The sequence below is a fragment of the Petaurus breviceps genome, unplaced genomic scaffold (genome assembly GCF_028583685.1).
Source record: "Petaurus breviceps papuanus isolate PSGF00001 unplaced genomic scaffold, PetGlider_PUasm1.0 90723, whole genome shotgun sequence".
NCBI classification, from domain to species: Eukaryota; Metazoa; Chordata; class Mammalia; order Diprotodontia; family Petauridae; genus Petaurus; species Petaurus breviceps.
The window spans coordinates 10,289,740-10,317,514 of NW_027187323.1; the positions used below are offsets into that span (position 1 = coordinate 10,289,740).

Below are 27,775 nucleotides of genomic sequence, written 5' to 3' on the forward strand. Positions count from 1 at the left end.
ATTGAGACAATGATCTGTCTGATCATGTAGAAAGGAAAACAGAAAGTGTGGAATGGACAGGGTGGAGGACCTAGAGGGCCACATGTGACCTCAAGGCCACAAGTTCCCCATCCCTGAACTAGACCATCTTAACAGTGCCCTTCAGTTCTAACATCACAAAAAGGCTTGCCACTTCACATACCATGAAATACCATGGCTCATCAAGATAGTTTGTAAGTGGCAGGATTTGTATTTACTTGTCTATTCCTCTTGGACTTATGAAGAAAATCTGCCATGTTCTCATCAAATCGAACAGTAATGCAAATGAAAAATAATTTTTAAAAACTCTTAAGATATTGTGCTCTATGATATGAGCCATCTAAAACACAAAGGACAATGCTAGTTCTTCCACTCACCACCTTTTCTTATCTTTTTAATGGAAGGTGGGGGTGGGATGGGGAGAAAACACAGAAATTTATATAAGTATAGAGGAAATCCTTAAACATATAGGATTCTGGGTTTTTTTTTGTTTGTTTGTTTGTTTGCATCAGCCAAATTAGGCAGTTTAGGTTGGTTTACATATGCAGCAAAAAATCTTTTCCTAACATTAGTCATATATTACTACCTATAGCCAGCTTTTAGTGTTATGATTAAAAATGCAGTAAGGAGTAAACAGAAACCCACCATTAGTACTCCAACAAAATCTATCACTTTCAATTGATGTTTAAGCTACAGAAGTTATATTCTTTTTAAGGAAAAGATTTATTGTTATTTACACGTACCTACAATGTTTTCCATAAGGTGCGCAATGCGTTCATCTGCTGTAATCCAAGGACGTTTTCCTATTTCATGACCATAACCTCCCCTGAAATAGAAAAAAACACAGAAATATCTGAGTTTTTTTTTTGGGAAATATTTCAAACATCAAAAATTGACAGATTTCCAAACCAGTCTTCATAACTTATTTGTAATTATGAAAAAAATATTCTTAAGCAACATTTCAAAACTTAACATATCCTTTCATGTTTTCTGGTTATATTTCCATTGGGAAAATACCATTTATTTACATTTTTTCAATATTTGTACTCTGATTTATTTTCTATTTTATCTGTACTTTACTTCATTTATTTACAATAGAATCATCAGGTACTAAGTCAACTGTGTAATCCCCCCGATACCAACTGGCCTTAAGACCAGGAGGACAAAGACTAAAAGGCTAAAATAAAGTAAAAAAAATTTGTCAAATATCTGAAAATTGAATAAGTCCACAGAATGTCAGCATCTATATGATAGCTCTTATGGATAACATTTGAAAAATATTGACTGTAATACTCAATTCAACACCATTCCCTGACTGATTTTCTGATAGTTCTTTCTGTCTTTTTTTTCTGATTATAATTTTTTTCTAGAAATTTTATTTAATTCAATAAATGTGTTGAATGTTTCCTATATATTAGGCATTGCATTAAATGCTAGGGAATACAATAAACCATTCCATAAATAATTATTAAGTACCTAGAATGTTCTTGGCACAAAGATTTAAATGGGTAAATTCCTCATCCTTGAAGAACTGTGGGGCAGAAGACACAACACATGAACCATGACATCAGGAAGGTGATGACATGACTCGCAAGTGAATTGGATTTTAGTGAGGGAGGTCTGTACAAAGTTATTAGCCTTACTCTCTACTCCAGGGCAATCTCCAGACCCATTTTTAAGTGGGGACTTGAAGGAAGCCAAGAATGTCAGTAGGTAGAGTTGAGAAGAGAGCATACCAGGGATTGGGGACATCCAGAGAAAATTGCCTGCAGCTGAAAGACAGGGTGTCTTCTTTATGGAACAGTAAGAAGGATAGTGTCACTAGATAGAAGAGAATATGATGGCGAATAAGGTGTAAGAGCCTGGAAAGTTAGGGGGCTATTTTACAAAAGGCTTTGAACTTGAAACAGAGGATTTTGTATTTGATCCTGAAGATTAGATAGAGCACCACTGGAGTTTACTGGGTATAGGGGATGACATAGGCAGACTTGAACTTTAGGAAAATCACTTTGGTAGCTGAATGAGGATAGATTGGAGTGAGGAAAAAATTAAGGAAGCAGGTAGACACACCAGCAGGCTATCCAAAACAGTCCAGGTATGAATAATACCTAGGTTATTAGGCTGGGGACTGGGAGGATGGTGGTGCCCTACACATTTATGGAGAAATTTAAAAAAGGAGAGGGTTTAGGGGAAAAGATAATGAGTTCAGTTTAGGACACATTTAATTTAAGATGTTTGAAAAGCAGTTGAAAATGTGAGGTCACAGATCAGCAGAGAAGCTGAGGTAGGATAGGTAGATTTGAGAATAATCAGCATAGAGATTATAAATAAATCCATAGGAACTGATGAGATTCCTAAATGAAGTAGTGTAAAGAAAGAAAAGAAGAGGACCCAAGACTAAAGCCTGAAGGAAACCTGTGATTAGATGGCATGATCTAGATGAGGAGCTAGCAAAAGAGATTAATAAGGAGTAGTAAGATAGGTAGGAAGAGAATCAGATGAGAGTAGTGTCTCAAAAGCCTAGAGAGAAGAGAGTATCAAGGAAGAGATTGTGATCAACAATGTCAAAGGCTACAGCAAGGTCAAGGACAATGTGATGTGGAGTTTTGGTGGAGTGATAAGGTCAGAAGCCAGATTTTAAGAAGAATAAGAAGAGAATGAGCAGAAGCAGCAAGGCCTTTTCAATAAGTTTGGCTACAAAGGGCAGAAGAGATATATGATAACAGTGAAAATGGAAGGATCAAATGAGGGCTTTTTTTAGTAAGGGGGAGATATGGGTATATTTGTAGACAACAGAGAATCAAAAAGAGAGATTTAAAATTAGTGATATGGTAGGGATGACAGAAGGTAAATCTGTTGGAGGAGAGGGGATGGAATGGGAAGTCTGTAATGGCAAGCAAAGAAGTATTTCATGCCTTGTTTCAGGGATTAAATTATTTAGCCTCTTGTTTAGCTAAAGTTTATTTTCAATATTGTCCATGATTATATCAAGTCTTTGTTAAGAAACAGAACTTGTGAACCTGTTGTGAAGAGAATAAGAATGAGATGGAAACCGGGGTTCAAGATAAATTTAGTTGTGGATTTATTGATCAAGCCTGTGACTGCCTAGAGAATACACTCAAATCAGGCAGCCCCAAATTGAGATACAGGCAAAGTTTATAAAGGCATAAACCACAACTGGGGAGGAGAGCTATCGTAAGCAATGACATACAGAAGCCAAGAACAGCCATTAGTTGGATCTATAGCTCAGGGCTAATTTGGGAAACATGGTGCAAGGGTACAAGGGTGCAGCCGAGGTCCCTCCTAGAACAGGGTGGAAGGTACAGGGGTAGTGGAATTCCCCAAACAGGCTGGGGTCATGGAACAGGTCAGGACCATGTTCTGGGTGAAGAGAGTGAGGGACCCTGCTTGGTCAGCGTTCTAGATGGAGGACATTGCTGGGTCAGCATCCTGGGTGGAGGACCTTGCTTGGTCAGCATCCCAGAACAGGGTGGTCTCTTGCATGGGATAGACTTGCCCTATGGTCTCTATTCAGACATGCACCATAATCCTTATACAAAATGCTGCTTCAAGGCTTACTGATTTAGGGAAGCACTAACTTAGGGGAAAGATAAGGGAGCAGGGGACTATGCCTTTAAGTTGTTACAAGCAGTTATAGGGTTTAGGATAAAGACAAATATGAAGGGGCTCAGTGGTGGGCTCCAAACCAGGTTGCATGTGATTTGGGTTACCTTACAACAAACACCAAAACTTGTGAACCACTGTTCCTTATGCAACAGGAAGGGGCAGACAAGGGAGGAACTTAATGACCATATATAAAGAGAAGCCCAAGCTGGAAAAGGGCAGAACTGAGAAGAGAGCACTTATGGTGGCAGAACTGAGAAGGGGAACTTTGTGGTGGCCAAGCACTCTGTTTGTTCTGTTTGTGTTAATTTTTGTTTGTGATATTTTGTACAGAAGCCCTGGGACCTTACTAGAAACCCTGAAAGAAGATTTTCTTGTTGTCTGTTTACAGAAGTCCTAGAAGAGGGGATTCAGAGATCCTGGGACTATAATGATAATTTCTGTTGGGCTGTCAGACTTTGTGGGTCTATGTTGATTTCATAGGCAGAAAGTGAATTGATGATGGTGCCAGCAATGTACATGAATGTTGTTTTGGCTCAGTTAAGTTCTGTCTTACCAGAAACAGAAACTGTATAGGACTTGAGGTGAACTGGACACTGTGAGATTCAATATGGAATGGGAGCCAGACAAGAAGCAGTATGAGGAGCTGAGAGTTGCCTGCCTTTGAATCCAGGTGACAGTTGTGTAGATTCAGGCTGTAACTGGGACCATGGAAGAGAAGCCTGAGAACCAGCCTCAAGTCAAAAAGAATAGACCTCTTCTTGGGTACTTAATGCTGACTGAGAAGATCATGATTTACTGTGAAATAGGGGTGGAGAATTTTGACCACTGTATTTTGTGTCCCTTAAGGAGGATTGCTCCTTAAGGATGATTGAGTTAAGGACTTACTGAATGATATCTTTTGTTTAAAACTATGTTGCTACTTTGGTGAAAAATGTGGCCACTTTAGTGATAAGTTGCTATGTCATAACACCGTGAATGCTGTACTGTGGATTCTGTCAATGTTTTGTCTTAGTTTATTACTGAATAAATAGATACCATGTTTCTTCAATAATAAGACACTGTCTTATTAATTTTTTTTGGACAGAAAAACACCAGAGGGCTTATTTTCAGGGGAGGACTTATTTTAATGAACATTGACAGCAATTTTAATAAACAGGTAAATGTGAACAAAAAAATGTAACTTTATTCAATAAGCAAATCACTGGGGAAGAACAGGATGACGCGCTCACTGCTGCAGCTCTGATTGGATGCAGCTCGGAGCACGGCGTGCGTTTCATCCAGGGGGGGGGGAACGGTGCATACAGAGGGTACCGTAATGTAGCGTGTAGCGCAGGGGATCACCTTCACTACAGTAGCAATCTCAATAGGGCTTATTTTTGGGGGAGGGCTTATTTTAGAGGAATCTTACACAGTAAGGGGAGGGCTTATTTTCGGGATAGGTCTTATTATCGGGGAAACACGGTAGTTCACTGTACTATGCAATCAGAACCTTGAAGTTGTTCACAGCAGCAGTCCTTTGGAAAACTGTTTGTGCTTGGTTTTACAATGTCTTGAACAAGTACAGTGAGGGTAGCCTTGGTAAGAAGGAAGGCTACTTCATCATGTGAGAAAGGTGGAGGAAGAGTTAGTAGTAGAAGGATCTGAGAGACAACAAATGAAGAAGGGAAGAGAAGGGGGAGTTCAAAGCAAATGTTCTCAATATTTTCTGTAAAATATGAGGCAACAATCTTAGCTGAAAAGGTGCGCAAAGGGGGAGCTATGGAAAATTAGAAGAGGGATGAAAAACTTTGGTAGAGCCATTGTGGAAAATGTATTGGTGAGCAGATAAGAGAGGTATAGGATTGACTAGCAGTAGTGAGGACCTAGTTGTAGTTGCATAACATAAATTTCTAGTGGACCCAGTCACAATGGTTGCAGATCTTTTCAGCAGGCTGGGGCTTGTCAGTATGTAATTGGAGATATGATAAAGATATTAGGTATTCAAGAGAGGAGAACAATGTGCAGTTGAATTGGTCCACCAAAGGTTCAAGATGGAGATAAGAGGGGGCGGCCAGGTAGCCCAGCGAGTAAGAGCACCGCCTCCAGTGTCGGGATGACCTGGATCAAATCCGGCCTCAGATACTCAGCACCACACCCAAAAATACCTGGCCGTGTAACCTTGAGCAAGTTACTTAACCCCAATTGCTTAAAAAAAAAAAAGATGGAGATAAGAGTAGAAAGTATCTGGCCTGAGAGAGAAATGAGGGGTCAAGGGATGTTTGGCTACAGGGCAGATGAAGAGTATGGTTTTGTGGGTAAATGCAGAGAGAGAGGTGAAAAGACAATAGGTTATGATTAGAAAAGAGCATTTGGGAATTCTTGGAGGGGGTATATTTGTGGGTGATGGCAAGATCAAGGGTATGAACAGCTTTTGAGTATGGATAAAGCGGCATGGAAAAGTAGCTCATAGGAAGTGAGTTGGTTGGGGAATCGAGTGGTTTGGGTATTTGAAGGAGAATTAATTATGGAATAGAGAGCCATATAACAAACTCATTGAGGAAGGAAAGGGAGTGACCAAAGATTCTGTAGACAGCAACTACTAGGATTTTGATTGGGTGCTAGATCTAGCATGAACCTCAAAGAAAAAGACATAGCTGAGTGATAGAGATAGAGGGAGAACCTGGGAGTGGCAATGGAGAGCAAGAACTATTCTAATGCCTCTGTCTTGACCAGCAAACTGAGGAGAATGAGTAAACATGCAGCTAGCACTGAAAAGATTGGGCAAGAAGGCTGGCAAACATCTGATTTAAAACAATTTATTTTCTTTTCACAAGACAATGAAGATATACCTATCTCCACATGCTATTTTGGTTACTATATTTCAATATTTATTTAAATATTAAAAAGTGGCTAATTCAATTCAAATGAACAAATACTTATTGAGTACTTATAGTGACTCTGTACTAGGTGTGATAAGGAATACAATCACACCTTGTACTCAAAGAACATGCAATCTTGAAAATTTAGTTTACTTTATACTTACAAGCTGGAATATATTTTAGTGTTGTACAAATGCAAAGTAGAAGATTTAAATAAGTCCTACTTCATTTATTCTTTATGAATTGCCCTCTAAGTTTTCCACACCACTTTTTGAGTATTTTTCTCATTGGAGCTTTATTTTACTGTGCCATTATCTTTCTCAGGATGAGTCCAGGATCAAGTATCCATAGCCTAATCAATATCCACATAGCCAGACAAATATATAATTTACCTATTACTAACAAAAATAAATAAATCACGAAATCATAGAGATCAGAAATGAAAAGAATCTCAATAGAGTATATTTTCTATTCCTTATATTTCAGAAGGTATGGAATTATTCCCATTCAATGTATATGCTTTGTGCAATTGCCCTCTTGGTAGGTTGTATGATGCCATGGAATAGAAATCATACTTGATTTGGAATGAAAGGACCTGGGTTCAAATCTCAGCTTTGCCACTCAGTGATTTGTATGATTTTGGTTAAATCACTCCATCTATCTAGGCCTCCAATTCTCATCTGGAAAATGACAGCATAGCCTAAATTATCACTGAGTCCTTTTTAGTTCTAAATCTATGATTCTGTGAATTGTGTTGATTTTTTTTGGGGGGGAGACTATGACAGTCAATATTTCATCTTGAGAATGTTTTATAAATTGCTCCCAATTTTTAAAAGAATATTGGGTGAATTTACATTATAATATTTTCCCAAACTTAGCCTTGCTGTCATAACCAGGAAATAACTGATCAATACATCAATCAATATCTACTGAGCTCCTGTTATATGCTAAATATGATAAATACTAGAAAATACACATATAATCCCCAACATTAGAGAGCAATGGATATCCAAAGAGACATGACATATACTCATAAAATGATAACTAAGGATATCAGTAGTCTATAGTAGCCTATGACTAAGTGCTAAATGCTAAATTTTCTAAGGTATAGAGAGTTAGTACTTTTGATTTTCAGAGGATATAACTATGTAGGAACACAGTCAATAATGGTTAATCAACTGAAAGTATTGTTAAGATTCTCCATGAACATTTTCCAAATCCAAATTAAAAAAAATAAAACAACACTCTAGGTACTTGTGACCATCCTCATCCTAGAACATAGCTCATAGAACAATATCAATCAATGAGCTCTTATTAAGTGCCTATTGTGTGCCAGAAACTAGGTAAACCATTCATTGTAATCCTAAAGTGAGATCTCTGAGTTCAATGAAAGTCTCTGAAGAAAATTAAAGCCATCTACGTTAAGCCTAAATCATTTTCCATCAAGCAGTATACCACATTGGAAAAGATAATATCTTTTAACTTGGGAACCAGGTGCCTACCGTGTTTCCCCGATAATAAGACCTATCCTGAAAATAAGCACTCCCCTTACTGTGTAAGATTCCTCTAAAATAAGCCCTCCCCTGAAAATAAGCCCTATTGAGATTGCTACTGTAGTGAAGGTGATCCCCTGCACTACACACTACATTACGGTACCCTCTGTATGCACCATTCCGCCCCCCCACCCCCCATGAAACGCACGCCGTGCTCCGAGCTGCATCCAATCAGAGCTGCAGCAGTGAGTGCATCATCCTGTTCTTCCCCAGTGATTTGCTTGCTGGTGCCATTGAGAGCAGTGCCGCGGAGGAGAGCTGAGGCAGGACAACATAAGCCCTCCCCTCAAAATAAGCCCTCTGGGGTTTTTCTTTCCAAAAAAAATAATGACAGTGTCTAGAAGAAAGGGGGCCAAACAGGGCAAATAGTAAGGTACAGTGATACAATTTTAACACATGTTTTATACAGATCTACCTAGTCTTACTGTTCCTTCCCTCATTAAGATGCTCAAAGTCAATGTTTGTGAAAGAGTTTAGAATTTTATAGAAATAGTTCAGCTTTTTCTAAGTTCTCCATTTTTAAACCACTACTTTCTTAGAATGAATTGAATGCTGAAATCTCCCTTCATCAATATATGGTACATAATACATTTTAAAAGTAACAACCAAATTATATATCAATGTGTCAAAGTATATAAAAATAAAAATTAACATAAAACTGATTTAAATAAGAAAAATTGGCTTCTGAAGGACAAAACAATACTCAGAACTAAGAAGGAAGAGGAGGGTGGTTAGTTATTATTATTCATATTATTATTAGATTGCCTGCAGCTTGCCTATTCCTCGACTTCCAATATAAATGCTAAAGACAAAAATCATTATCGTTAAATGGTAGTTAAAGGCAGATAGTTGGATCTTTTTTATTTTAATCACATAGAACTCTATAGCCTTTGCTGATAGTACAATATATCTTATTACATTTAGGTAGTAAAATTCTATGCTCTGCCTCAGAGAATTTATATCACTGAATATTATGCTACCTTACTCCTTACTCTGTTAGACGTTGGTAGTAATAATCTTTAAGGATACATTTCTGAATTCAGTGCTCTTGGCATTCTATACCCCATACCTCCCATGTCATACACAAAGTCTACTGCCTCATTTTGTCAGCCTAGTAGCCTGCAGTAGTAAAATGTATTTAGAGTTACACAAATAAACCACTACATGACATGGTCCATCATTAGAAAAAGTTGATGTAGATTAAACTGCAGTAAGAAGCATATTACTATCATTCAAAAAAAATATCTAAATAGTTTCAGCATAAGAACCCTCTCTTTACAAATACTCTAAAGGAAGAGACAGCATGAAAGACAGCTAACTCATTACAACAGCACATACCAGGGAAATTAAATCTCTTCAGCTCTGTGGTTTCAGAGCTGTCTGAGGGGCAATGTTTGTCTCAGTCAATGGTATGGCTATGAAATCAAATTAGAAAGCAAACAGAATTATGGGTCCTCAAAGAACTTGGAGAATTTCTCAAATCTATTTAGCCTCCTTACTCACAGCTTGGATCATGTTAAAACTATCCCAGAAAGATGAAAATCCATCCTATTTTGAAAGATCTTACAACATTTTACAATGTCTCTTCATAATCTAATTCCAATTAGCAAGCAAAACTGTTGGGGAAAATGTCCTTATAATCAATAAGGATTTTTATACTTTTTTCACATCCATTGGTTTTTTTTCATCATGGAAACACTAAGGTTAGATGTGACAGTGACAATCAGGTAGGAAATTGAAATTCTCATTGTTTCATGCATCAACATATATCTTGCTTCATGTCCACTCAATTTAAAATGTCTATGCATTCTGTAGCTATTTTTCTATTTTTAAGTCCCTACAATATTATTCTTTTCATTTACTAGACTCACCTTTAAATTCAATCAGTGATAATTATGAATAATCATTGCCCAGTGAATTTTTCATAGTAGGTTTTTAATTACTATCCAATGAATGAATGAATATGTACATTGATAGGCTTGATATTCCTAGACACAATTAATTTAGGAATCATGTATTCAATTGCTGCAATTTAGAGAAGTTTATATATGGTATTTATCTAGCTAATGAGTCCCCAACTCATCAAGTATAGAACTATTTTTTGCTATATTCTGTAAGTACCTTTCTCCTACAGCCTCTCTACTCTAATGAATATATGCCCATATATTACCTTCCAAAAATCTCTGTAGGCTCATTGTTTACTACTTCCAGCAAAACCTCATTGCAAAAAAAAAATAGTGTTAGACAATATCATTTCCCCAATACTCAGTTATCATATGGGAAGAGAATCACAAGAATGTAAAAGTTCTCCATTTCCAAATATTGACTTACTATTTATTTTACAACATAAATTTAAAAAATTAAAATGCCACTAATAAAATGCATAAGTCAAAATGCTGAAACGGAAACCCAGAAACAACAATAATAATCCCATATTTATCTTTGTTTCTCAGGAAGTCCTCCTCTCAAACCTTTGCTATAGCCATCTTGGTGTTTTCTGATGACACTTATTTTTTTTGGCTGGCAAAATTTACACAATTGCATTAAGTCTTTATCTCATTTTGCACATGTAGACATAAGCCATTTTAGATGACAAGTGGTTGTAGCATGATTTTTTTTAAAGTGGTTTATTCTGTGAATGGTCCTGATGCTCCATATTCCTACAATGATCTTAGGCAAATGTAAAGAAATTAAAATAGTGAACTTGATGGACCATTTAACTATGGCCATATTCTGTTTTACAGACCATGGATGACTATAATCAAAGCTTCAATATCTGTTTCCTTAGGCATTATTTAACAATGAAAAGAGTTTGCAATTATCTTTGCCTACTATTTTTCTTATTAAAAAGTACTCAGATAGTTGAAGCATTAGAAAGCTTTAAAGTACATCTATTTCCCTTTCTAATTAATTTTTCCTAAGCAAGTTATAGAGAGAAGAGGGAGAAGAAATTCTCCATTGTCACAAAGAGAAAAGTAAAAGCAGAAGGTCACCTTCTATAAGAGAAAGTTCTTTGACTGATAGGTGCTTTCCCTCTGTAGTACTGAAACAACATGGAGCATCATCTAACTTTAACCTCCTAAAAGAAATCAACCATTTACTTGATAAAGTAGCATAATCATAAGAAAATGGATAAGGTTGCAATTTTTTTTAAATAACTGGGGGGAAAAATGCAGTGCTGGGCTGAATGAATAACCAAGAGGCAAGGCTACTTTCTAAAGTTCAAATTCATTCAACCTAATTCCTTGCTCCTTCAAACAAATCAGGTCAGAAAAGAGTATTAACCATTTTTATTAACTCTGACTCTCATGCTTTAAATAAAAAAGTAAGATACTTGAGAATGTTTTTCAATGTAGAAATACATTTATAGTGTGAAAAGGGCATCACAGTATCACAAGGGACAAAACTATCTTGGGCTTCACAAATTAGTCAAATCTCTCCCCTCACTGCATAAAGTACTTAGGTATGAACCACAAAGGCTCAGCTTAGTTATATTACAGCCAAACTGGGAATAAATAGATGTTACTACAACTTCTTATTTCTATAGTCAACTCAAGCTTTAGGCGGTCAGCTTTAAATTCTGGATTATCAACAGAAAAATGTTTTCCAGTATGGTATATAGAGGGGTATAGGGAGTAATATAGAGAGTAAAGGGAAGGAAGAATGAATCAGGAAACATACAGAGCATCTGGTTCAGCAAAAGATCAAATCTGACAAGAGTCCAAGCTCCAGAAGTTTTATACTTGTGACTTTTGCCTTTTCCCCTTTTCCTCTTTTACTAATTAAACTGCTGGAGATGAAGGCTGCGATCTTGGAATCCCAAGCACCTAAATTCAGATCCTTTCAGCTTTCTTGTTGACTGTGTGACCTTGAGCAAATCATTTCAGACTCTCTGGGCCTCAAATTCTTTCTCTATAGTATGAGAGGATGTTAGAGCAATGATGTCAAACTCAAAATGGAACAGAATCCTCTGGCTGTTATTGACTTACTGACTTAGAGAACCACAGATTAACATTATCTATATAATCTATATAATCAAAATACAATTATTTATTTTGCTAAAGATTTTAATCTGGTAGGGCTACACTCTGGTGTTTCATAGGTCCTATTTTGACATCTCTGGGCTCAAGGACCTCTAAAGTCCTTTCTAGGTCTATCAGATATTCCCAAAGTGGGCAATATTCTAGGAGTGCTGGAATGATCCAGGGGAAGGCAGTAGTAACCTCTAGTGCAACTGGGGAACATGGAATAAAAATAAGAGGGCAGTGAAAGTGTAAGGAAAGAAGAAATGATAAGAAAATTTTAAAAAACCATTCACATGTTTCATCTGTTGTATAACAGAGTTCAAATTGTAGTGATTACATTATTTTTCAAACAAACACACAATATGCAAGTTATAACTGATCAGTGATCAAGTCCACCAATAGGTCTTAACAAGCAAGTGTTGGTAGGCAAACATGTTGTGCATTGTAAGGAAGTCCAGCATGCATTGATGCATTGGCAGGAATATGTGCATGTAATGACTTGTTTACAGTACTGTACAATTACATGATGCAATACTGCATCATCAAAATTTCAATGTGGAAAAAAATCACATTTACATAAATTACTAAATTTAAGATGTATCATTTAAAATACATACTTTATATTTTTTTGAAATGATGAAAATTTGTTTAAAAAGCTAAAGAGTTAAAGGAAATAGATTTCCAAGGGGCACTGAGTAATTTTTTTAAAGGGGGCAGTAGGCCAAATAAACTTGGGACCCTCTACTCTAGAGCAATGATCTTATGATCCTGTAATTGAGAAAGGGAGAAATCAGTGTGAGACTAAGTAGCTGAATTAGGCTTTCTAAAAGAATCAATATGTGAACTTGTTCTTAAAGGACACATTTAAGTAACAGGGAGAAAAATAGGTCAAACAGTAAGAGAAAATGCTTAGAGGAATCAAGAAAAGGTAATCAGGAGATTTTTTGGACTAGAAGTTAAATGTAAATTCTCTTAGGTAAAATTAAATAGGTTTGTCCTTTCCTCAAATCTGTAACTCTGAAAAATGAGAATTATTGGTGTATTATAGTACTCTAAGTATAAATATTATAGTATTCTAAGTGCGAGTATAGTATTCAAAGTATAAGTATATGGATTCTAAGAATAATTGTAGAACAGATTCCTAAGAGATGTTGTAGTATCACCATCACTGGTAATTAAAAACAAAGCAGAACAGATATTTATTTACAAAGACTGCTTTGAAGTTCTTATTTAACTTCAGAAACTTGGAAAAATTATATTTTTAGCTTCCTTCTGCTAACTCTTTCAATCCACATTGTCACTAAAATTAAAGGAATGGATTAAATAATTAAAGGTCCTTTCTATATATAAAATGATTTGATTCTGTAAATATGATCGTATTGTAGGATCACATAAACATTTCTATTCTTATCTTCAAGATCTTTTATGAAATTTTGAAACATAGCTTTTAAAAATTACTCACATTTTGGCCCATTTTTCCATTTCTTCTTCCAGATATGTTTTAACTTTTCTTGGTTGAAGGCCAAGAGAATTTCCCAATAAGTAGATGGACTTTTCATCTTTATTTACTAGAGACAGATCAACTGAAAAAGAAATAAAAACTGCTTATTTGAAAAACGGGGGTAGAAAAATTTTCCTTGATATTTTCGTCAATATAGTACAAACACAAACATATGAGCAGAGATAAAAAGGAAATACCTCATTATTGCCCTCCCCCAGTTACTTCATCATACAAGATTTTATTTATATTTTTAAACAATATGTAAACAATGAGAACATTTGCTACGTATAGTATTTGGTGAGAAGAGGTCTTAGCATAATTTTAAGCACAAAGAAGTGTAAAGCAGTAGAAGAAATGTTGAAATACAACTTTCACAAACACATCATGTCCTTTTTATCCTAAACCTATTAAATTTTGGCTGTCAGCCACTTTGGAATGCCATCTACAATGGCTGGCCATAAAGTCAATGAGCTCTGAATTTGAATCTTGCCTGAAGCACTTGTGACCCTGGGCAAGTTATTTAATCCCTCTGAGCCTCAGTTTCCTCTCTTATCAAATGGGGATAATAACAGTACCTATCTGAGGATTAAGAGAATCATACGAGATAATGAATGGAAAATACTTTGTAAACCTCAAGCATCCTAATTAATGTCACTTGTTATTAATATTGTGGTAAAGGATTTGTAGCAATTTCATCTCCTCAAAGAAGAGAGCATTCTGTTTAACCTCAGTTTGATTATTAACTTCTCCTACTATTATTAAAATGACAAAGGGAATAATGTCAAAAAGTAATAAAGTATCTATTAGAAAGGTTATATAGATATCTATATATTTATCTATAGAGGCATCTACATATTTATCTCTTGGTAAAAATAGAGTCCAAGACAGTGGATCTATTTCTCTTACTCCCTTCACTCTCAACCACTCAAAAAAAAGGAAAGTTTTTAAGGGCAGAGACTGTTTCATTTTTATCTTTACATCCTCAGGGCCTTGTATAGTGCCTGGCATATATAGGCATTTAAAAAATGCCTGCTGAATAGAAATGTCAAGGAAAAGGCAAGTGTGTTTAATCAGACAGTAGAAGTATAGAATTACTACTGGTTAGAAGGGATGATAGAGGTCAACTACAGCTACCGCTACTCAAAGCATTAATTCCATGCAAACTATCCCCAAAGTGGTCATCAATTAGACTGAAGCCAACCAAAGACAAAACTACTTCTTATGGTGCATTATATTCAATTTTATCCAATAGATATTTAGAATACATTATATATGACATTATAGCATTCCCTGCACTCCTCTGGATTTCTTCATCATACCACTGAGAACATTATCATCATGCAAGATCACATCAGTATTGGCACTCAGACCTCATCTTCTATCCCTGAAGACCTCTCATTGGAGTATGGAGTGGAGAGCTCCTTCCCAAACCTCCATTTATGTAGGATGCCCAGGCCTGTCATCTCTTAATTTCCCATCAAACTGAAATCCTTTGAACTTTTCCATAATGCCCTAGCATTCCGTCCAGTTCCTCTTCCTTCTTCTCCCCACCTTCAGTTTCCTTTTTTGTATCGTTTTCCTCCATTAGATTGCAAACTATTTGAGGGCAGAAACTGCAATTCCTTTTTGGTGTTGTTGTTTGTCCTTTGCTCCATAAGAGGACCAATGACATCAAGTCATGCAAGTGAATTGGACTTAAGTGTGGCAGGGCTGTACAAAGTCATCAGCCTCACTCTCTCCTCCAGGGTCATCTGGCTTCAGTGGCAAGATATAGGTCAGGAAGACTGGAGATGATCCCAGATACAGTGAGAGACCTTGGCCACTTTAAGCTCTTTCCCAGGAACAGAAACAATTGCTATTTGCACTAATTCTTAGCCATCAAACCCAAACAAAGACCAAATGAGTCTTGGGCTATTGATCCATCAGTTAGAGCCAGAGAGATTTGGGTTTAAGGCATGGCCAAGTAACTCCCTTTGAATTCCAATGGGCTTTATCAAAGCCTGGCTTTTCAGAGCTCCATTTCAAGAAATCATAAGTGAAACTACATGGGGAAAAAGTTAATTGTCTCAGTTTTTTTTAAGGATAAAATATATAAGTAGGGAAGAGAAAAATATATCCTCCAAACCACAAAATATCTTGCAAGCTTTTAGGGATCAAAATTTGTATTCCTTTGGGCAGAGCAACTACATGTAGGGGTATGACTCCCCATGTGGACAGAGGGGAAGAATGAATGGAGGGAGGGAAGGTAGGAAGAAAGAAAGGTAGAAAAGAATGAAGGAAGGAAAGAAGAAAGAATGATGTCTTTACTTGCAAGTGAATTAGATTTAAGTGAGGCTGGGCTGTGCAAGATCATTAACCTCACTCTCTCCTCCAGGGTCATCAGAGATCAGTGGCAAGACAGGGTCAGGGCAACTGGAGATGACCCCAAATGCAGTGGGAGACCTTGACCTTTTTAAGTTAACGTCTTTATTGGTATTTCAGGTGCTTTGTACAGTGTTTGGCAAGTAGCAGACAATTAATAAATAGCTCTTGAGTGACTATCAGTGTTAGGTCCTCAGATAAAAGATAAAAAAAAAGGTCTTTCTCACAAAAATCTTAAAATGTAATGTGTATGTAAGAAAGAGAAAGATAAGAGAGGTATCTGGGTGGGAAAGGAAGGATTCATTGTTGTTGTTCAGTTGTTTCAGTTGTGCCCAACTCTTTGTGGCCCATTTAGGTTTTTCTTGGCAAAGATACTGGGGTACTTTGCCATTCCCTTCTCTAGCTCATTTTACAGATGATGAAACTAGGAAACTGAGGCAAACAGGGTTAAGTGACTTGCCCAGGGTCGCCCAGCTAGTAGGTGTCTTAGGCCAGACTTGAACTCAGTAAGATAAGTCTTTCTAAAGGCCTAGCACTCTATCCACTGTGTCACCTAGCTGCCCTAGAAGGATTTATTAAGTCCCTACTATGTATCCAACATTATACTTTTCACTTTACAATTATCTCATTTGACCGTCCCAATAACACTGGAAGATAAATGCTATTATTATCATCCCCATTTTACAGTTAAGGAGACTGAGGAAAATAAGTTAAAGAATTTGCCCAGAGTCGCCCTGCTGGTAAGAGTCCAAAGCCAAATTTGAAATCAGATCTTTTGACTCTAAGACTTAGCATTCTGTTTACTGTGATTTCTATCTACAGAAGAAGGAAGATAGGAAAATAGGAAATATGTACAAATTACTATATAAATTAAAAAATTGGTATGGACAATGGGAAGGCCAGAATAAATTGAGAAAATGAAATATATACTATCAGATTTAAAATAAACCAACTATATCAACTCCTTACCTCACACTGTATATAACCGCTGGATACCTCAGGTAAATAAAATCATCATGTTACACCCAAATTAACTACTGACTTATGAAGGAAGACAAGACACTATCTGCCCTCAGAGAAAGAACTTATAAAGAAAATATGTATAGAATGATTTTATATACATACATACATATTTATGTCTAATGGCAGTCATCTCAAGGGGGGGAAAGATATTTACATGATAACTTTATTATATTTTTTTAAAAGTAGAAAATTATACATGAGTTGCAGTTCCATATGCAATCATCTTTTTAAAAAAATTATACTATGTTATGGAAATGCTTGTTTTATTCCATAAATAAAAATAAAATAAATAAAACTTTTAAAAGAATTTTAAAAAGAAAGTTGGCAATGAGCAAAATAAAAAAAAACAACCCTGTGATTTCGTTCTCATGAATTTTCTCTCTGATTTATATAGAAATAGGTATGACTATGATTAGGTACTCACACTTCATTGAGCCCCAATAGTAGTATATTTGTTAGAAATAAAGCCAACTTCTTCAACTTCTTAATTAAACCATTGAAGAGTATTTTGTAAACATAACTTATAGACATACATTTAAATCTACTTACTTTTATAGATACTTTGCATATTTTTCATCTGGATTCTTTTTAACCTGATCCAGTGAGGGGTATAAATATTTTTCACACTCTTAATCCATTAACAATTCTTTGTTATCAAGAAGAATAAATAATCATCTCACTGAGAAGAGAAAATTTGGCCTTTTATTTTGAATTTTGACCTGTTAATTTGTCTACTGTGTCTCAAATTCCAACTCAACAAAAATATTTGACCCATTGAGAACTATCTCTTGTGCATTTCAGCCCCATCCAAAGTAATATGCAAGACTACTGAAGCAAATCACCTACCATCCTATTTTCTCCTAAAGATCATATTCTGCTTTAATTTTGTTATTTCCATTGTCATACATTTGTATATAATTTCCTATTCAAAAGATATCTCAATGAAAGAAAAAAGGATTCTGGATTTAATTATCCATTCTGTACAAGCCAAGAGTGCGTTTCCCAAGTCCTTTTTTCCTATTTTTAAGTAAAGAAAGTACCAGATTCAAAGCTTTGATACAATTCTTTGCATACCTAAGAACTTAGTTAACATAATATGTGACTGTACTGAAGAAAATGATCTTGATGGAATTATATCAAGTAAAAGAACTCACTCATCCTTTAAGGGTCAACTTAAAAACTTTGCGCTCTGTAAAGCCTTATTTATCCATTGCAAAGTACAGTAGACCCATCTCTGTACTCTTAGATTTTGACTCTTCTTATACTTCATCAGTCAATCAATCAAGTACTTATTAAGTACCTACTATATTCTGGAACAATAACAAAAGTGAATAGTACTTTTTCCCCTTTTTATTTTATTTCAATATAGATTTCATTATTTAATGATCTTTCTAGTCCTGCAGAATGTAAGGTTTTGTGGGTAGGGACTATATTTCTCATATTTCTTTATATTTCCCCATAGTACCAGGAACAGTGACTTATACATGGAAGACAAGGTATCATCATCTAACCCTAATGAGTCACCAAGCTAAAATGGGATGCGAGGGGACCCCAAGAGATATGTGATCACTCAGTCCTATCAGAGGAGGAAAACTGGTTACTCTCTACCCTCCCTGGATAGACAAACATAAGGCTTATTTCTAACAGAAACACATTAAAGAATCACATAATTTGAGAGCCAGAGGGTGTCAAGATATTTGGAGACACCCTGTTTCCTAGAGCTAAGACCCAGCAAGCCTGCTGTGCCCTGAGCTTTGCATAAAATGATCCTTTGCACTCTGGATGATCTCACCATCTGGCAAGGTGTATTGCTTTGATCAGTACCAGGTGTTCATTGAGGGCTTTATCCTAAAACCATCCATCACATCTCTTCACATGCTCACAATCCCTGTTTCTTGTAACAGCCAAGTGAGCTGAACACTCCTGTTCTCGCCACATTAACTCTGGTTCTGGACCCTACTGAATAAGCACAAGGCTTAAATGACCCTTAAGACAATATACTTAAGAATTGTTCCCACAGGACCCAGGAATGCCTGCATTGTCCATGAGTGAGCCTGCCATGGGAACTGCTAATAATGATTGCGTTGTGCTCCAACCCACTTGTGCATTTTATGTATTTTTATGTTTTTCTTTCGGAGGGAAGGGGAAGCAGGATTTCTGCTTGCCAGCATCTTCCTCACTCTGAAATTAATTAAACTTCTCTTTAATCCCTGACACATTTTCCTCTGGCCTGCTCTGTTTTGCTCCAGCCAATCCCAGGTTAGAGGCAAGAACTCAGAGGCTATCTTATTCAACCCATACATGACAAGTGGCCATCCAGTCTTTTATTTAAAGACCACAAGGGCGGGGAGGATCTACTATCATTCAAGGCTGCCTTAATTGTTAAAAAGTTTTTGCCATATATCAAGCCTAAATTTGTTTTTTGTTTTTTTTTCTTACAACTTCTATGTACTATTTCTGGTTCTTGTCCTCTAGGCCAAACATAAAAAATCTAATACCATCTTCACATGACATCCTTTTAAACACTTGAAGAACGCTATCATGTCTTCCCTCTGTCTTTCATTCTCCAGGTTAAAAATGCCCAATCATTTCAAGTAATTCTTATAAGACATAGGTTCAAAGCTCTCCACCTTTAAGGTTGTCCTCCTCTAGTCATTGTCCCGCTAATCAATATCCATAGTAAGCCACAGCACGCAGAAGTGACACAGTGCTGTAGAGGAGACGTGAAAAGTGTGAAAGTGGAACCAACAGTTATCTATTCCTAGAACCTGTGAATCTCAATCCAGCCTGACAGCATTAGATTTTTTATTAGCCACATCATGCTGCTAATTAATATTCAGCTTTTAATCCACTGACCCCTATGTCTTTTTTTTTAAAGAATAACTCCACCATGACTATGCCTTCCCAATCTCTTAAAAAGCTCATTTTTATATTCAAATGTCAGAGTTTAACTTTATTAGATTCAACATCAAGATCTTTTTGGATCCTGTCATCCAGTGAGTTAGCTATCCCACCAAGTTTTGAGTCACCTCCAAATATGATGAATATGCCATCATGATGTCATTGATGGAAACTTTAAAAAGCACAGGACCAAGTGTCTCTAGGGTAATCTGGATATCAAACCTAACTCTTTAGGTTACTTCACCAGAGACTTCCTATCACAATATCAATGAGCCATTAAAAAAAAAACAACCCTATTCTTTGAATTTGAATATCCAACTGCTGTTGAATCTATCTGATTATATTCACACCAAATCCATATCTGTCCATCTTCTCCACAAAGGAAGGATGAGATAACTAAATTATTTCCAAAGATTTTGGGTCTTCTGTTACTTTAGTAATCCAGTCTAAAAAAGAAATGAGGTTAGTCTGACCGATTTGTATTTTTTTTTCCAACCAATCAACAAGAATCTATATATGTTAGGCACTGCACTAAAGCACTGTGGATAAAAAGAAATGAGACAATCTTTTCCCTCAAAGAACTTGCATTCATATTTTTATTTTTTCCATTAAAAAATTCTTTCTTTCAACTTATGAAGCATTTGCTTTTACTCCCTCATATCTTCCCCTCTACCCAAGAGGGAAAAAGGAAAAACAAAAACCATCGCAACAAATAAGCATAATCAAAACAAAACAATTTCCATATTGGCTCTGTCCAAAAATGCGTATCTAATTTTGCACATTACAGTACATAATCTCTATGTGAGGAGAGGAGAATCATTGCTATTATCAGTCCTCTGAGATCAGGATTAAACAGAGTTTAGTCTTTCAAAGGTATTTTTTTTTCTATGATACTGATGTAATAGTATAAATAGTTCTCCTGGTTCTAAGCGCTTCATTCTGCATTAATCCACACAACTCTTCCCAAGTATTGTTTCCCAAGGTGCTTTTTTTTCATTTCTTATATCACAATAATATTTCATTATTGCACATGCCATAATTTCCTGAATCATTCTCAATTGTGGGACATCTTTTTATTTTCCTTTTTTTGCCTCCATAAATAGAGCTGCCATCCATATTTTTGCCTATATAATGTCTTAACTATTTTCTCCTATCTCTTGGGTTTATGGGTCTAAGTACACTATCATATGATCTGCATAAGACAATTTTGTGTCTTTGTGGGTTTTTTCCATTGCTTTCTCTAGGATTTCAGCACTACATCAAAAAGAAGAGGTGACTCAAGACATCCTTTATTTTTTTATATATTCTTGCATTAGAAAGTACTCTATAGCCATTATATATAATACAGACTTTTGGATTTTTTTTTTGTTGTTCAGTTGTGTCTATCTCTCTGTTAACACTTTTTGGGATATTCTTGGTAAAGATACTGGAATGGTTTGCATTTCCATCTCCACCTCATTTTTCAAATGAGAAATTGAGGCAAACAAGGTCACACAGGGTCACACAGGTAATAAGTGGAAGGCTGGATTTGGACTCATGAAGATGAGTCTTCTTAATTCCATGTCCAGTGATCCATCCACTGAAACCACCTAGTTATTTTTAAAAATAACAGAAATAGATATTGTATTTTGTCAGAAGATGCTTCTGCATATATTTGTTATTTTTATTAACAAAATCAGTTATTTTTTTAATTTTGCTAATATTAAACCAATACAGCATTCTTGGTAAAAACCCAAGCTGATCATAAAGTATAATCTTTGTGATGTGTTGTTATAGTCTCTTTGTTAATATTTTTAAAAATTTGCATCAATTTTCATTAGAGGTATTGTTGTAAAGTTTTCTTTTTCTGTTTTAACTCTCAATTTAGGCATAATAACCACATTTTTATCATAGAATGAATTTACAAGGTTCCCTTCTTTTGCTTCTTTTAAAAGTGTGTATAATACTGGAATTAATTGTTCTTTGAATATTTGAAAGAATTAAAGTATAAATATAAGTGATCCCAGATTGTTTTCCCCTTTGGGGATCCATTTATAATTATATCTTTTCTTTTTTGGAAATGAGTTTTTAAATGTTTTTCTTCTTCTGTTTATCTAGGTATTTTATATTTTTCCAAAAAATTTCACCCATTTAAATTGATGATTTTATTGGCATATAGTTTAGTGTATTAGCATTTGAGATTAATTACCTATGGTACCTTTCAGCAGAATATAATTTTTCTATTTAACTCCTCTTATCAGTATATTTTTTCTGTTGCTTTCTCTGAGGTCATGATTGCTGCACAATTTTAAAAAAAAATCATCTGGAGAGGCAGCTAGATGACATAGTGAATAGAGCATCAATCCTGGAGTCAGGAGGATCTGAGTTCAAATCTGACCTCAGACACTTACTAGATGTGCGACTGAGAAAGTTACTCACTACTGATTGCTTCCTCCCCAACCTCCAAAAAAAATCATGTAATGCTTAATGTATTTTGTTTTAATTCCTTATTTTAGCTCTGTGTGAATCTTTATATTTCATTTTTGTTTCTTATAACCAAAATGTTATATGATTCTACTTTGTAACTAATTTTGCTAACTTCTTTTTGTGGGTGACTTTATATCATAAACTTTACAGTTATAACTAATTTTGCCTTTCTTTTCACTGTTCTCATTGATTTTTTCCCCCTCTTTGCTCTCTTCTCCCTCTTTACATAGAAGAGGAATTGTGGAACAGAAGTGCATGTTGTACTAATATTTGTTGTTTAATGCAAATGGTCTCTACTCCCCTACCTTTCATTTCTTTCTCTAGGGATGGATACCATTTTTTATCTTAAGCCCTTCAGAGTTGTCTTGGATCATTGTATTGCCGAGAATAGCTAAGTCATTCATAGCTGATTATTTTACAATAATGTTGTTACTTTGCAAACAGTACATTTCACTTTTCATCATCCTATAAAAGTATTTCCAGGTTTTTCTGAGAGCATACTGCTCATCATTTCATATAGTATGCTAGTATTCCATCATAATCACATACCGCGACTTGTTCAGCCATTCCTTTATTGATGGACATCCCTTCAATTTCTCTTTGCTTTGCAGAAAAGAGCTGCTATAAATATTTTTATACATATAAGTCCTTTTCCTTTTTGTTTTTTTTTTTTATCTCTTTTGGGATACAGACCTAGAAGTGGTATTGCTAGGTCAAAGAGTATGCATGGTTTTAAAACCCTTTAGGTAGATCCAAATTGATTTGCAGAACAGTTGAATCAGTTCACAACTCCACCAACAATGCAATAATGTCTCATTTTCCCCACATGTCCTCAAACATTTGTCATTTATCTTTTGTGTCCTATTAGCCAATGTAATGAGTATGCATCAGACTTTTAAAATTTGCATTTATCTAATCAATATAGATCTCCAATCAATATTGTTTCATATGGCTATAGATAGCTTGAATTACTTCATCTGAAAACTTATATCATTTAATTATTTGTCAGTTGGGGAATGGCTCTTACTTTTGTAAATTTAACTCAGTTCTCTATATCTTTGAGAAATGAGGCCTTCATCAAAGAAACTTGCTTCAAATTTTTTCTCACAGTTACTATTGCTAATTGTATTTCTTTCCATCCCATTCCCTGCCCCCATTTATTCTCTCTCTCCTTTGACTCTATCCCTCAAAAGTGTTTTGCTTTCTCCATTCTCCAGTCTGTCCTCCCTTCTATCAACATCCCCTCTTACCTTATCTCATTCCCTTCCTACTTTCCTGTAGGATAAGCTAGATTTCAATTCCCTATTGAGTATGTATATTTTTCCCTCTTTGAACCAATTCTGAGGAGAGTAAGATTCATTCACTCCCTCTCACCTTCTTCCTTTTGACCTCCACTGTAAAAGCTTTTTCTTGCCTCTTTTATATGAGATAATTTACCCCAGTTTTCCTCTCCCTTTCTCTTTCTCCCAGTACATTAATCTCTCACCCATTAATTCTATTTTTTAGATATCATTCCTTTATATTTAACTGGTTCCTGTGTCCTCTGTATATACTCCTTTTAACTACTCTAATAATGAGGAAGATCTTATGAGTTACAAATACCATCTTGTAGTAATTCAAACAATTTAACTTTATTAAATACCTTATGATTCCCCTTTACTGTTTGTAAAGCCAAGCATTATCAGCTTTCCAGAGAACTGCTACTATGAACGTTTTAAGGTTCTGATCACATAGTACAGTGAACTCTCTATTTATTCAGCAGTAAACTAGAGCAAAATATTCACAGAAACCAAAGTACATCATTAACAATGTTATAACATAACAACTCTAAAGCTGCCACATAGTTTTCACCCAAGTGGCCACATAGTTTTAAACAAAAGATATCATTTGGAAAGTCCTTAACTCAATCATCCTTAAGGAGCAAGCCTCCTTAAGGGACACAAAGTGCAAAGGTCAAGTTTTCCACCCCTTGGTCACATTGTCTGAATCTCTCAGTCAAAAAAGTCTTCTTTCTCCTTGATTGGAGATCAGCTTCCAATCATCCTTAAGGGGTACAAGGTACAAAGTACAAAGTTCTGCCACCCCTAGGCCATAGTAAACCATGATCTTCTCAGTCAGCACTAAGTATCCAAGGGGAGATCTTTTATCTTGGCTCAAGGCTGGCTCTCAAATTCTACGGTTCCTCTTCCAGCTTTTGCATGAATTTACCCAACTGTCATCTGGATTCACAGGAAGGCAGCTCTCACTTCCTTGTCCAGTTCCTTGTCCAGCTCCTCGTCCATTTTCTTGTACAGCTCCTTGCCCAGTTCCCATTCCATATTGTTTTTTGCCTTTTGGAGGGAAATTGGGGTTAATTAACTTGCCCAAGGTTACATGGCTAGTTTTTTTGTGTGGGTGTTAAGTGTCTGAGGCCAGAACTGAACTTGGGTCCTCCTGACTCCGGGGCCAGAGCTTTTCTCACTGTGCCACCTAAGCCTCCCCGTTCCCATTCCATATTGAAGTTCACAGTGTCCAGTCCACCTCAAGTCCCTCACAGTTTCTGTTTCTCAGAAGACAAAGCTTAACAGAGCCAAAACAACATTCATCACATTGCCAGCACCATCATCAATTCACTTTCTGCCTATGCAATCAACACAGACCAGAAGACAGGGTCTCTGAGAAATCAGCACAAATCATCAGTAAAGACCCAGTACCTCTGAAATCATCAGTAAAACCCTTCTCAAGGACTTCTGTTAACAGACAAAAAGAAAATCCTCTTTCAGGGATCTGAACCAGCAGTAAGGTCCCAGGGCTTCTGTAACAATAGCAATGTCCTCAAATCTGACAAAGTAACATCTACACAGACAAAGTTCCAGCTCCACAACCATGCTTCCTACTAGTTCTGCTCTCTCCCAGCTTGTGCTCCTCCTTTTATATCATCAGTTCCTTCCTGTTCCTGTCTTTGGCAAGTTCCTACCACTGTGGGATTCACAGGTTCTGTTTCTTAAAAAAAACTTGATAGGATCAGAGCAAGACTCAAAAGAAATATGAACTGGAACAAGTAACTAAGTACTTCTTTGTTTGCCATTAAACTGTTTTACCTTTTCATGCTTCTCTTGAGTCTTGTATTTGAAAGTCATATTTTCTATTTAGTTCTAGTCTTTTCAGCAAGAATGATTGAAAGTTCTCTCTCATTGAATGTTTATTTTTTCCCCTGAAAGATTATACTCAGTTTTTCTAGGCATGTGATTCTTGGTTGTGATATTAGCTCCTTTGCTCTCCAGAATATCTTATTCCAAGACCTCGTGTGCATTAATGTAGAAGCTGCTAAATTTTATGCTATCCTGACTGGCTCCACCATACTTGAACTGTTTCTTTCTGGATGCTTGCAATATTTTCTCCTTGATCTTGCAACTCTGGAATGTGATTATAATATTCCTAGCAATTTTCATTTTGGGACCTGTTTCAGGAGGTGATCAGTGGATTCTTTCAATTTCAATTTTACAGTCTGGTTCTGGAATATCAGGTCAGTTTTCCTTGATAATTTCTTTAAAGATGGTGTCTCGGCTCTTCTTTTTTTATCATAGTTTTCAGGTGATCCAATAATTCTTAAATTATCTGTCCTGGATCTATTTTCCAGTTCAGTTGTTTTTCTAATGAGATATTTCACATTGTCTTATTTTTTTCATTCTTTTAGTTTTGTCTTATTGTTTTATTTGTTTTATTGTTATTGATTTCTCATAAAGTTATTAGCTTCCATTTATTCCATTCTAATTTTTAAGGAATTATTTTCTTTAGTGAGCTTTTGGACCTCCTCTTCCATTTGACCAAATCTGTTTTTTAAGGCAGTCTTCTCCTCCTTGGATTTTTTGGACCTCTTTTGTCATTTGGCCTAATCTGTTTTAAAGGTGCTATTTTCTTCAGTATTTTTTGTGTCTTCTTTACCAATCTGTTGACTTGTTTTTTCAAGATGTTCTTGCATCATTCTCATTTCTCTTCCCAGTTTTTCATCTACCTCTCTTCTTGATTTTCAAAATCCTTTTTGAGCTCTTCCATGGCCTGAGACCAATTTATATTTTTTTGGAGGCTTGCAATGTAGGAGCTTTGATTTTGTTGTCTTCTGAGTGTGTGTTTTGATCTTCCTTCTCACCATAGTAATTTTCTATAGTCAGAATTTTTTTCTGTGTTTAATCATTTTCCTAGTATATTACTTGACTTTTAACCCTTTGTTTAAGTAGGACTCTGCTTCCAGGGTGGATGGTGTACTGTACCAAGCTTCAGGAGTTTTGTGCAGCTATTTTCAGAGATACTTCTAGGGACCTCTAAGTTTTCAGTTCTTCCAAGGTGGTGTGATCTAAGGAGAGGGGGTTACTACTCTCCTGGGCTATGCTCTAGTATGGGAGTACCACAAGTACTATTTTCTGTCCTGGAATTGTGTAGAGGGTCCCCCACTCCACTTGGGCCACAAGTTTTACTATGCTAATGCTCTTTCTTGCCCTGGGACTGCTACCCTGGACCTGAGTAAGGGCAAAGTATCAGAGTCCTGCCTCAGTGCCAGCAAAACAAACAAACAAACAAAAGCAAAATAAAACCCCCCTGTAATCTCCTTCTGACCAAATGTTCAACCCCCTTATCATCTGTGGGCTAAGAGCTCCTGAAGCAGCCATGGCCACTGCCACCACTGCTGCTGATTCAGGCATTCCCAGGGTCTTCTCCTGGTTTGGGGGGGCCAGGTGTGTGCTAGACTTTATTCCACTCTTACTCAGGAGTGAAAGCCCTTTCCTGCTGACCTTCTAAGTTGTCTTTGGCATCTGTGGGTTGACAGCCACTATTGTCAATGATTCAGACTCCCCAAGGCCTAATCCAGTTTTGCTGGGGCCTGGTCTGCATTTAAATGGCATGTGCTAAACAGCACTCTCTCAACCTTGTGCAACAGCCCTTTCCTACTAACCTTCCAAATTGTCTTGGGATGGAAATTTGCTTTACTCCATCTTTTTGTGGGTTCTGCTGCTCTATAATTTGTTTAGAATCATTTTTAAAGATATCTAGAGGAGTTTGGGGGAGAATTCAGGAGAGTCCCTGCCTTTACTCTGACATTTTGCCTTGAATTGAATATTTTTCTACAATAAAATTTTTCTGTGTTTTTTATATATGTATGTATTTGTACATGTTCTACCCTATTATGACAAGTTCAGATGAAAGTGATGATTAAGTGATGCCTGCTTCTCTCACCTCTTTCTTGTTTATATAGAATTCTATTTGCACCTTTGATTGTTAAGATAATGTGTGTCCATTACCCCCCCACTAATGTGTCCTTTCCCTCATCCCTTTCCTCCTCATTTTAAGATCATCTAAACTTATCAAAAATCACTCTCAGACCCTCCTCTCATTTGACTCTCTCTATGATTACTTATGACTTATTATGTCCTAATGTATGCTTATGTTGTCTTCTTTTTTCCCCAT

The 27,775-nt window shown here is 36.1% G+C and overlaps 1 protein-coding gene across 3 annotated transcripts in view; it reads right to left on the bottom strand.

The window, feature by feature from the left end:
- The window catches only part of KYNU (kynureninase), a 143,537-nt gene that overhangs the window by 91,289 nt on the left and 24,473 nt on the right, over nt 1–27,775 (bottom strand). For all 3 annotated transcript variants that reach the window (XM_069066762.1, XM_069066761.1, XM_069066763.1), the window contains exons 3-4: nt 13,544–13,664; nt 762–844 (exon numbers count right to left, since the gene is read on the bottom strand). In XM_069066762.1, the coding sequence (XP_068922863.1) occupies nt 762–844; nt 13,544–13,664 (204 nt within the window). The remainder of the gene's footprint in view (nt 1–761; nt 845–13,543; nt 13,665–27,775) is intronic.